Source organism: Takifugu flavidus, chromosome 19 (assembly GCF_003711565.1).
Source record: "Takifugu flavidus isolate HTHZ2018 chromosome 19, ASM371156v2, whole genome shotgun sequence".
Lineage (NCBI taxonomy): Eukaryota > Metazoa > Chordata > Actinopteri > Tetraodontiformes > Tetraodontidae > Takifugu > Takifugu flavidus.
Window position 1 is genome coordinate 12,105,213 of NC_079538.1, and position 11,637 is coordinate 12,116,849.

General features: G+C 48.9%; 4 protein-coding genes and 1 non-coding gene across 5 annotated transcripts; all 5 read right to left on the reverse strand.

The window, feature by feature from the left end:
* Positions 1-823: 823 nt before the first annotated feature.
* On the reverse strand, positions 824-2,921 carry LOC130516162 (alpha-1-antitrypsin homolog). Its single transcript, XM_057017009.1, has 5 exons — positions 2,715-2,921; positions 1,961-2,597; positions 1,608-1,878; positions 1,374-1,521; positions 824-1,279 (listed from the first exon to the last, which is right to left on the reverse strand). Exons 2-5 carry the CDS (start codon positions 2,586-2,588, stop codon positions 1,088-1,090), a joined length of 1,239 nt encoding a protein of 412 aa, XP_056872989.1. The 5' UTR covers positions 2,589-2,597; positions 2,715-2,921; the 3' UTR covers positions 824-1,087.
* Positions 2,922-3,394: 473 nt separating this feature from the next.
* Positions 3,395-5,380, reverse strand: LOC130516088 (alpha-1-antiproteinase-like). The gene is made up of 4 exons (XM_057016882.1): positions 4,593-5,380; positions 4,112-4,379; positions 3,850-3,997; positions 3,395-3,769 (listed from the first exon to the last, which is right to left on the reverse strand). The coding sequence occupies exons 1-4, from the start codon at positions 5,293-5,295 to the stop codon at positions 3,581-3,583; spliced, it is 1,308 nt and encodes a 435-aa protein (XP_056872862.1). The 5' UTR covers positions 5,296-5,380; the 3' UTR covers positions 3,395-3,580.
* Positions 5,381-5,833: 453 nt separating this feature from the next.
* clmnb (calmin b) lies at positions 5,834-9,655 on the reverse strand. The gene is made up of 10 exons (XM_057016881.1): positions 9,410-9,655; positions 9,038-9,099; positions 8,865-8,960; positions 8,301-8,384; positions 8,115-8,207; positions 7,837-8,030; positions 7,569-7,762; positions 7,424-7,506; positions 6,194-7,155; positions 5,834-6,030 (listed from the first exon to the last, which is right to left on the reverse strand). Exons 1-10 carry the CDS (start codon positions 9,546-9,548, stop codon positions 5,907-5,909), a joined length of 2,031 nt encoding a protein of 676 aa, XP_056872861.1. The 5' UTR covers positions 9,549-9,655; the 3' UTR covers positions 5,834-5,906.
* Positions 9,656-10,016: 361 nt separating this feature from the next.
* Positions 10,017-11,602, reverse strand: prkrip1 (PRKR interacting protein 1). Its single transcript, XM_057016884.1, has one exon. It carries the CDS (start codon positions 11,561-11,563, stop codon positions 10,997-10,999), a length of 567 nt encoding a protein of 188 aa, XP_056872864.1. The 5' UTR covers positions 11,564-11,602; the 3' UTR covers positions 10,017-10,996.
* Positions 10,472-10,743, reverse strand: LOC130516674 (small Cajal body-specific RNA 13). Its single transcript, XR_008947564.1, has one exon. It is a non-coding gene; the product is annotated as a small Cajal body-specific RNA 13 (non-coding RNA).
* Positions 11,603-11,637: the final 35 nt, after the last annotated feature.

The window sequence follows — 11,637 nt, forward strand, 5'->3', positions numbered from 1 at the left end:
TGAGTCTGCCAGTTAGCAGTTAGGTTGCCTCTACTGGTCTCAAGGTTGCTCATCTTCCCTCAGTCTGTCCACAACAGGACTAAAGGAGGCGGGCGCTCCCTTTGTCAGCCTTCACGTCCTTCATCCTAATCGTCGCTCTCGTAGGGCAATTTTAAAAGAGGCTTTTTCGGTTCATCTTTACTCCAGCAGCCGCTTCGTTTAACTTCTGAGAGGGGGAAACTGTCAAAAGGGATTTTGGTTTGAATCTTTTGGGACCGAAACAGAGTGAAAACCTTTTTCAACAGAACAAAACTGATCTAATCTAATAATCTAATCAGAACAAACTTTCTGTGGCGCGAAGGTGAACATGAGCTCATGGAGAACATCGTTGATTTTAAATCAAACTAGGTCTAAATTAGCTTAAACGTGTGTGACTGACAGCCTTATTAATCCTTGTTGCCACGGGCAACGTCAGTAAAGTACACATCTGTGTCAGCCGTTCTCGATTCTATGAAACTATATTGAGGATCAATACAAGGTTATTGAGGGTTGAGCATCAACTTAACCTCATTTTCTCTTAATCTCTGTTAATTGAGGATTCTTTAACTTCTTTTTCCCTGAATCAATCTGGAAGAAATCACTTAAATCTGAGCTAAAACCTCATCCTTGCGTGTTGGGTGGGGTGGGGTGGGTTGCATTTAAGCAAATCGTTTTTATTTTTTTAAATTTATAAATGAAATGAAATGTTATTGTGATGACACGTGACCAAAGCCATGGACTCATGTTAATGTAAAACACTTTACACTCAAATATGTGGTGGTGTAGGATGAGATCTACAAACAGGTGTTGAAAAACAGTCTTTATTTCCTTTAGTTGACAGTAAGAGCACATGAACACACGTGAGTGTGTCAGTCGATCTATCATCTAACGGTCACAGATGTCTTTGATGGTCATTTGCTCATCAGGGTCCAGATGACAGACGGTAATAAAACCGTCGCTCTGATGGGCTGCAGGAGGATTAATGCGCTGTGGTTAACGTAGCGATGCCGAGTATCTCCGATACTCGTCCAGTCCGCGGGGTATCGGGACTGCGGGCTTCCCGGAATCTCTACTGGGCTGTGGGGTTGTTGATCTTGCCCATGAACAAGATGCTTCTGGTGGATTGCTCCAGGATCAGGACCAAGAATGGCCTATCCACCTTCATGGTTCCGGGCATGCTCATGGGCATGATCTCGATGGTGGTGCTGGCTGCGGCCGTGGTTCCTTTCTCATCCACATCCAGCACAGCGCGGTGGGACACCTGCAGAGGAACCAGAAAGTGTGGAGTTAAAATTCCACCCTAACCTTTGGGATGCTGGATGTGATGTGCACCAGAGCTGTGGAACCTTGCCTACCTTGGAGACTTTGAGTTTGGGCTCCTGAGATATTCCAGAGAGGTCAGCGGCATCTGAGAAAACATTGGTCACGCCCATTTCTTGAAGCACCTCGTTCAGTGAAGCATCAGCACTGATGGAGAACTTGGGCAGCATCAGTTCCACAGACCTGCGGATAGAAGAATAGTGTGACTCCATCTTTGATTTGACTCTTGATCAAACAGGTTTTTGGGACCGAAAAGAGAACCAGCTCACATCCTGAAGAGTGAGTTGAACCAGTGAAGGATTTGTTCCTTGGAGATGGAGTTCTCCACATGCTTCATCTTGCCTTCATTGGGCAGGATGATCATCATGGAGGTGTTGCCCTTGTAAGGCAGCATGATGATGGAGCTGTGGTTGTCAAAGTCGCTGTAGTAGTCAAAGCGACCTGTCCTCCTCATCATGTCGACCTGAACCTTGGTGGACTCGTCCACGTTGAAGTCCATCTTCTGTGTCAGGTTGCTGTTAAAGGGTCTCTCCCACTCTCCTAGCAGGATGGACAAGGGATAAAGACGCAACATTAGTGAGAGATCAAAAACTTCATCATCAGGCGACTGTGTGTCTCCTACCTTTGAAGAAGATGTAGTTGATCAGCACCATGGCGGTATCAGGGTCCAGGTCCTTCACCTGGTCTTTGATCATGTCTCCTGTGTTAAGGGCAATGTATTTGTTGATCTCTGCGGCGGCCTCGGCAGGATTCTTAAAGTCGACGTCGAGGACCTCGGCAGAGTAGTGGTCCTTGATATCAGTCATGTAGGCCTTCAGAGGGTTGAAGGTCTTGTCGACTGCGGCGGCGTTGCCCAGACGCAGCTCCTGGTTGTGCTTAAACATGTGGAAGAGATGCATGTAGGCCTCATCGACCTGAGACTGGTTAAAGGCGCCGTAGCCCAGGGTGGAGAACAGCTGGCTGCGGGTGTCACCACGAGCCCCTTTGGTCAGCACAGAGAGGGCGGAGGAGATGCCCAGCGGTGAGAAGAAGATGTTCTTTCCAGCATCAGATTTAGCATTCAGTTGTTTGTAGAGGGCGAAGCCAAAGTCGGCGTTTCCATTGGAAAGTAGGTGGCAGATGTTTTCTCCATCATGACCTTTGGGGCCGTGCTGGTGGTTGTGGTTGTGGTTGTGGTGTTGGTGGTGGTTGGCTGAGGCTACGGCCAGCAGCAGTGCTGCTAACATGCAACTAGCAATGATATCGCGCATCTTCACAGCCTGTGCAGGAAAACAGAAGCTCATTTAGCTCTAAAGCTCATGTTTAAATCAGATGTTGGCGCTTTAGTTAAATTTGGAGAGAAGATCTGAAGCTACAGGATATGGTTCTCTTCTTACCTTTAGAGTCTCCTTCGCTGCAGGCAGACCGTTTGACAGGAATGTCCCGTTTTTATGTGGGAGCGTGGAGGAGATCAGATGACAGCTGGGTCAAACATTAAACCGATCCGCCCCCCCGAGTCCCCTGATAACCAAAGAGACTGATGTAACAGAGACTCGACTGACTGATCAAGTCAAAGGAAAAGATAAGTGGAAAAATCCTGGAAATAAGAACCCTTAACAGGAGCAAATATCAAGAGAAAAGATGCAATAATAATTCTAAATATGGGGCAGAAACACACGACCGGCAGAAGGAGCCACGTAAATGATACCGACAGACAGATCTACGGCTCAATAGCACCAATTACAGTCACAGTCGGTCTCGTTGAACCGTGCAGAATGATTCTTCATTTTAACACTGTCAGTCACATGTTAGCTTTGTGGCTAACATCTGTTTACCTGCCCTCTAGCCTGCTTGTACCACTAATCCCTCAGTAAACACACACAACCTGCACAACATGCTACATATTAGAATATAATGAAGAAAATGTGCTTGCTTAAACTTTCTTCATTGTAGTTTTACTCCTTTGCTTCATTAGGCCATATTTTCTTATCACTGTTTTACTCCTGGACCGATATATAAAATGCATCGTTATGTCGTCATTAATGGTTGTAGCAACAAGTGAGAGAAAGACACTTAGTAGTGGAAGAAAAGTGTTTTATGTTTAGAGGAGAACAAAGAAAAGGCCAACAGTCATCTCAACATGCTTCTTTTTCATGATGCAAACGATTCTCATCATAATTGGAGGTAAAATAAACAAACCAAACCAGCCATATAATAAAATGGGTGCAGTTTAACATGACAAACAAAAAGGAGCGCGGCGTCTTCAGACATCTGCAGGGTCAGAGATTCTGCCCATCAGCAGCACCAGCCCCGTCACATGGTCATACGTTAGCAGTACGAAGGGTCGGTTAAAGGTGATCCGTGGAGGGACGGAGAAGTCCAGCGGGACGTCGTAACCCCCCCCTTCCTCCAACTTGGCCTCTTCCACCTCCAGCATCACCTCCTGAGAAGCCTGCGTGTCCATCAAAGACAATAAAGCAAGATCAAAGATGAGGAGAAAGCAACAGTTGGATGTTCTGCTTCTCTCTGAACCTTGACGAGCCTCAGCGTCTCCTTCTCTGATAACCCCGAGAAGTCTGGCGCGTCTGAGAAGAGCGATGATGCCCCGGAGTTCTTCAGGAGGTTCTTCACATTGTAGCTTCTCCTCAGCTGGAACTTGGGGAAAAGGATTTCTGCCCGCCTGTGAACAGAGCCCCCGGCGTGTCAACAGTTTCCCCCTCAGGCTTCATTCAGAAGCTCATTCCCTCAATTCAACTGAGTAATAATTTGTTGGTGCACACAACTGCCCACCTACCCCGGCTTCAGGTTGCTGAGCCAGAAGCTCATGCGTCTGCTGGAGAGGCAGCCCTCCAGGGTCTGCAGCTCGGCTTTGGGCAGCAGGAGCAGCCAAGCGAGGCGTTCCGACTGGGCGAGCTGCACCACCGTGGCCGAGCAGTTGGTGTCATAGAGCATCATCACGTCTGAGGAGTCGTCCCTGAACATCATGGCCACCTCCAGGCTCGCCGTGGCGTTCAGCTGGAAACTGCGTGGCACCGTGTGGCGCCGCTCAAACGGAAGCCGCCCTGGTTGGTGTCAGTGGTAGAAGGAAAGAGGTCAGAGAGGAGAGAGAGAGTGTTGACACACAGCAATGTTCACACGTGCACTGCAACCCAGACATTTCTCCAGGTTTGAGGGAACAGATGAGGGTCTGATCTAACGACTCTCCTTCTGCTGTGGGGCTTTTTCATCATCTCAACAAGCTGCAGCCCCCATCCCCCGATTCAAGAAGGAACTACCTTTGAAGTATGCGTAATTGTTAAGTTCGAGTTCATCAGATGACTCCAAGTCTTTCTGCAACGTATCAAAGGTGTAGTTGAAGCCCGACCATCCCTCGGACAGAAAACTCTGATAGTCGGACTGATTTCCGCCTGCGTGTAGGCCGCTCCACACCTTCAGCTGACTCCCGGCGTGAGTCCCAGCCTCGGCAGCATCAGCTCTGCCTCCAGCATCTGAGCCTCCATCTCCATCCCCTGCTGTGGTTCCAGCTCCAGCCTCTGAACCGGCCCCCCGGCCCCCACCTCCACCCCTCCCCTCAGGGAGAGTCAGGTTGTGCAACAGATCAGTCAGAGATGATACGGCGTCCTCCACGCTCCGCTCCGTGGAATTGGCCGCCAGGCCCAGCAGCTCCAGGGCCTGGCTCCTGCTCTCGGAGCGGGACACCCGGGAGAGCAGAACCACAGCTGAGGCCAGGCCCAGTGGTGAAAACAGGATGTTGCGCTGCTGGGCCTCAGGCTCAGTGGACACTCTGCTGGCCAAGTCCTGGTAAGGTTCAAAGGCCAAAAGAGTGTTTAGGGCCGAAGTGTTGAGATGCTGATGGGCTTCTTGCGGCAGCGGCCCGGCGAATTCTTTCTCAGCCCTGGGTCCAAAGGTTCCGTGTGCCACGCACAGCATTTGCAGAGTCAGCGCGGTCAGACATGAAAAGCTGCACCTCAAAGACATTGTTACCTCCCTCCCCAGCCTGTTTCAGATTGAGCTCATAAAAGATAAACCCAAACTTTAGCTTTGGGGAAGTGGACACTAGATGTGTGCGGGGGTGTCAGCGCTGTTGAAAGCATATTGATCTCCTGGGCTGAACTACTGACCCAAGAGTCCAAGTAAACACCGTTCAGTGTTCTGCAGCGGTGAGTGTGTGTCTTTGGTGGACATATCTTGGCAAACACGGAGTTTGAACACTTATGCAACTTCGCTGTGCGGAGACTTCCGCTGGACACTCCACCGCCTCCGATGGGAACGTTTAACTGTAGCGTAAAAAGAGCCCGAACGCCAGGCGGAGCCTCTCGGAAATGTCAGCGCTCATTAAATACTTTCACCAGTCAATGCCGCTGGTAATTACCCAGCAGGTCAGCTGGGAGCCAACAAAAAAAATTGCAGTGGAGAGGTTGACACGCGTGGCTGCCACTGCGGAGGTGCAGCAGCGCCCCCGTGTGGCCGAGTTTATCCGCTGCAATTGGCAACTTCCAATGAGGCTAAATGAATAATCCAGCAGACACATCTTTATTGTTTGAAAATTGAAGTAAAGACGAGCATCATATGGCCCTCTAAAGGTGAACTCAGGAGATCATGTGATAAAGGATGAAGCAACAGTAGGTCAGGATCCACAGGAGCAAAAGCACTTCAGTCTCTGGTGGAGTAAGGCCAGCAGCGTTGGAGGTTTCAGGAGGGAATCCTCCCTGTCTGTTAAAAAAGCAGATAAAACACAACACCTTAACGTTAAATTCCTCCTTTATATATCCATAATTTCATGAAGCTGTAAACTACTGTAACCCTGCTGGAGCCGTTAGCTTTAGCTGCTAACTGCAGCAGCGAGCAACGGTTGGCATTTTCCCCTCTGATTCACCTGAATGTCTGACAGATCCCAGAACAGCCTCTGGTACTGGTGTCGCGTTCCTGCCAGTGTTGCCCTCTGCTAACAGTAGCTGCTCCCTCCTCCTCTTCCTCCTCCTCCTCTTCCTCTTCCTCTCCTCCACCTGACTTTGTTTGTTCCCTCACCTTTCCACGTTTTTCAAACAGGCTCCTTTCTGTTTGTCCTTTTTGCTCTTTCTTGCAGCCAGCAGCTTCAGAATGATTTATTTCTGTTGCTCCACCTCCCAGAGCCTGGGTTTTATGATACCGGGACACCGTAGATCTTGGATTTCCTTCCTTGTCTATACACGCGCCTCCATCGCTCATCTGTCCTCTGACAAAGCTTTCATCTTCACACGCTTCTGTCTTTCTGATGTCTCCCTCCGGCTCATTGTTTACCATCTCTCCGCTGCTCCTTTCATTCCAAGCAGACGTTCTATCCACCCCTGATTCAGCTGTGAGCTTTTCTCCTGTTTGTCCTCGTTTCAGGAGCGTTTTCTCTGTTTTTAGCCGAGAGCAAGGCTGAAAAACCCCTCTGTTCAGGCCCAGGATGGGGCTCCAGGCCTCCTCCTCCTCCTCTGAATCCACCACAGACAGGCTGTAGACGCCTTCCTCTGAGCTCAGAGAAAAGTGGCTTTCGTACATTCTGTGTTGTGACCGATCTGAGGTTTTCATCCACGACTGGATCTCCTGGCTGGCTATGTTGGCGTTCAGCGGACTGGGTGGATTCGGATACCTGCCCTTCTTACTGCCGGATGCACCGTCGCCCACAGGTTCTTCAGAATTTCCTCTGGCTGACCCTCTACGACTCCATTTTTTCCACAGTTGCTGCTCGCAGCTCTTTTCTGAACATTTCAGCAAAGCTTGAGCTTCTGGATCAATGGCGAGGTTCCCTCCAAACCCGGTCCCCAAAGATCCAAAGTTTGCTTCGGTATCTTCAGAACATCCTGAACAATCCTGCAAAATCAAAATAGTTTGAGCACATTTTTCCCATATTTTGTGATACTCAAACTGGACCTTCAGCACTCAGTCGGATCTGAATGCTAATGGAACGTGTTGTTGAGGGACAGATGGCAGTTTGGAACTAACTCTGTCTTCCAAACTGATTAATTAGCAAGAGACATGTGTCCTGCAGAGTTGTTTTAAAGGTTACTTTCATTTAATTGAAGTTTGTTTTGAAAAGCCAAAGCTAACTTCAGCATTAAAAAAAAGAAGAAATATTCACCTCATCTGTGGTGGAACAATGTTGGAAGAACGTGGACACATAAGTGATGATGGACGGCTCATCTATAAATGTGCTTAACACATCTGTGGGAAGAATAAAGTTGTTCAGAGTCACATCGACAGCCCTGTCTTTGCTACTGTCGTACCGTCGGGCTCCAGCAGGGGCGCTATGCCCAGACTGCAGCTCGCTAACGTGAAAGCTTGCTGGATGTTTTCTCTTGGCTCTCTCAATAAGCTCTCCCTCAGGTCAACCAAAGTCGGGTTTATAGATTTAATCAGAGCCAGGAACGCCAGGCCGCTGCTCCAGCTCTTCCCAAAGTCCTCAACTTGCACCCCAAACCTGCGACACGTCAGCAGATCAGACTCGTTTCAACCTGACGGGTGGCCTCGTTTTAGGATCTTTTCCAGACTCACTCTGATGTGCATCTTTGGACCCGCTGCAGCAGAGCGTGGACGGTTTTCCCATGATGCTCTGACTCTCTGGCAGCCTGCCTGCCTTTGCTTGGCAGGGTGTCAGCACCAGATTCACCAGTCTGTGTAGGGCGCTCGGTGGAGCACAGAGGGGGGCTGGAGGAAGGCTCCTGAAGGCCTCCAACCACCTGCTTTACCTGGATTAAAGCAAAACAGAGCAGACTGATCTCAGTCCGGCAGATGCGGCAGAGCTGGAGTGATGCATGATGGGAGAATCCTGCCTGGAAATGAAGGATGATGCTCCAGAGCAGACTGAGAACAACAGAAGGGTCGCCATCGACAACGCCAGAGGCGCTGATGCTGAGCAGGTCCACCTGAAGGACAACAGAGAGCGAAGGTTCAGTCAAGAAAAGTAGCTCTGCGTATCGGTGTATCGCAGTGTCACAACGTTTCGACCAGTTTATCACCTGTTTACCGTCCAGGAACGCCAGGACCTTAGAGACGTTCTTCAGTCTGAAGATGCGCTGAGGAGGAGACCTGAACCTGTAGAGCTTAAAGGATTTGTTTGTTCATTTATTTAATGTGAAACTATAGATTATTCTAGTTCTGATCTTCCTCCACTAGTGCCAAACACTAATGTCATCGGCATAAAACCGGTAATCAGACAGATACTCAGATCGGCCACAGGGCAGGAAGCAGATATCGACTCAGCGATGTGATCAATGGGGTCCGTTTGAGCCCCAGAGCGCTCTAATCGAACCTTTCTTCGATAATTTACCAGCTCATTTAGACGCTTTCGATGCAGTTTGTTAGAATGTGCGCTAACGAGCTACTCGATGTGCAAAATCACCTTGAGAGTCAGTTGTGAGGTCAACAAAATGTTTTCACCTTTGAAGGTGTGTGAAGGTGGAAGTTTTCTGAGCTAAGCTAACGCTAACCGGTTTGGTGTAAGCCATTTTTCTGTTTAAATCAAAGGCTTGAATGTGTTTGAAGCTGAAGAGCTGGCAGCTCAAAGGCAAATTGCCTCTCACCAGTTGGCTCCCAGAGAGCCGTTCCAGCAAAGCCATCAGGATTCTTCCATCCCGGATGTCTTTGAACAGGTCACGCACAGCGGCTGGAGGATCGTTCTGGGAGCCACAAAGTGTGAAATTAATTCACTGGCTTCAGTTAAAGAATAGTGCCGCAGTCTGGAGTTATGTGTTACCCTCTGCAGAACCAGATTGATCCACCTGGTGAAGGTTCTCGCCTGCACGGCCGCCCGCTCGTCTGGGGAAGAGAACAAATCACAGCAGAGGTCCGCAGAGCCTCATCAGCAAAGCAGCACATGTCAGGAGGGGAACAGATGAAACGCCGTCGTGATTTATTTCTCTTCAGTGATGATTTATTCATGCTGTTGCCAAGCCTGATGTTGGAGTTGGGGATGAAATGATGTGATTGCCTAATCGGGTGCCACCATTTCAGAAACATCCGTGAAACAGAATAAATTCCAGTAATGGAGGACAGTGTCGCCCTGCTGCGTTGGCTTGTTTAAGTAGGTCCTGATTTAAAGGGAGCAGTAACACTCATTCCACACTACCTGCAGTCCGTGGCTCCTCATCATTCTTCCTCCCTCCGTCCGCTCCCCTCTGGGAATCAACTTTGGCCTCATCCTCCATTCTGTTAACATCACGTTCTCCTTTAAGAACCACTTCTGAGAAGCACACACTTGAAGTCATTTGATCCAATCTGAGTTTTTACTCCAGAATAAAAAGTAAGACAAACCCAGACGGCGTGTCTTGCCCCGACATGCCGAGCCCTCCCCCCTGGCCTCCACTCCCAGTGACGGCTCGGCTCAAGTCTTATTGGCAGACTGGGGTTTAAATCTGTCTGTGGGAGCAGTCGCAGCAAGTCAGTCATTGTGCAAGGCTGCAGGCGGGATACTTCTCCTGGAGAGGCAATAAATCTTTCTGACGCTGGGGGATTCACTTTGATACAACAGTCTGGAGAGCAAGCTGTTCATTCCAAACGCTTTAAACGGCTGGAGAAAGTGGCTAATGGGGGATTTATTCATCAAAAGTTTGGTTTTTGGCAAAACGTTCACGCCGAGGTTGCAAAGGCTTTCCAAAAGTTTAACACTTTATTGATGTAAAGTGCATAATCCCAGAGTCACCCACGCAGAAACAGGACAAGTAGGACTCCACAAGTCAGATTTATAGCAATTTAATCTACTTTTAGACAGAAAACATGGACCAAAATTGATTGAAAACTCCTAAATACTCAAACATGCTCCCTTTGCTTTGAACAAAATGCTTCACTTTAATGAGAAATGTGATTATTCTGCATCAATAATAATGATCTTAAACACTGAGGTGCATCTTTGAGGTTCTGTTGTTCCCTGTAGTCACAGGGAATGGGATCCTTTCATCACCAGGGGCGACAAAGATGTGATGGTAACAGGTTGGAAAACCATCCAATACAAAACAGAATCAGTCTCATCATTCAGTGATCGAAGCATCAGCACTTATCACCTCTTCCCCCCCCCATATTTAAACCATAATAACATGGCAACTTTTATTAAGCTTTACATTTATGGACCAGTAGCGCTGCAGTGGTGTTCCTCATCTGGAATCATCAAGCTGCTCCGATGGAGATCCCACGTTGCTGTGACAGCGGACAGTGTCTGACGGGAACAGCTCTCCCCGCTTCAAACAATATCATGCTGTTTTTTTCTACCTGCCTCAAGAAATGCGATGGCTACAGAACAAGGCCATCGCCACCGTGGAAAGCAGGTGTTTGTTCAAAGAACATCGCACGTGGAATTCCCAGACCTCTGGAAGTCACGCCTTTTCATCCTTTGGGATGCTTTCTGCAACCTTGTTGTGCCCACAAGCAATAATCTTAGCCAGGAGCAGGTTTACAAGGCTGCAAAACATCAGAAACAAAGATGCAAAAAGGAGGTTTAGCGCCATTTCTGTTGAAAAGTCTGTTTTATTCAAATGTTCCATTGAATGGTTAAAATGGTTAAAATAACCCCCCCCCCTCCATTTCACAGATGGACAGAATAATGAAAAATCAGACGCATGTCCCTGCACAGCCAGAGAGCTCCATCCGAGTGTCCATGTCACCTGAAGACAAAGCACCGAGATCGAGTCCTGTCGGCGTGTCCACCCCCCCGCAGATGGACTCATTTCTTGCCCATGATGAAGCTTGGAGCTTCGGCATCATCCTCTCTCTCCTCCTCTTCCTCCTCACGCTCCTTATCTTCGTTACTGTCCGAACTGGAGTCCGTCTGGTCTTCTTTCCCGGATTCCGTCTTCGCCTTTTTCGCCATCAGCTTTTTCAGTTTTAACTTGTCTCGTTTCCTTCGCCGCTTCGCGGTTCTCTCCTCGGCTGCCTTTTTGTTCTGCTCCACCTTATCCAGGTAATTCTGGTCGGCGTTTTGCTTATCTGACATCTTGTCCAGGAAGTCTTGCCTCTGGTACTCTCTCCGTCTGAGGTGACGGTACACATGGAACTCCCCGCTGCCCGCGCCGGCGCTGGAGCCCATCACATCCCGTACAAACTCCGGTGGAGCCCGGGGATTCCATTCCTTTGGTCTGTCCGGGATAGGAGCAAGCTTGTCCGGGTTTCTCATCAACCGCTCCAACTTTAGCCGTTGTTCTTCAGCAGGGCTTTTCGCGATAATCAGAGGCTGCGCCTCTTTTCCTCCAGTTTTTTTCTGCTTGTTATTTTTCTGCGCGTCCGCCGCCATCTTTCAAACATTCCCCGTCTTCTTCCGGTTTGAGCACCTTACCCCGGAAGTTATTGAATATTTCCGGTAGACAT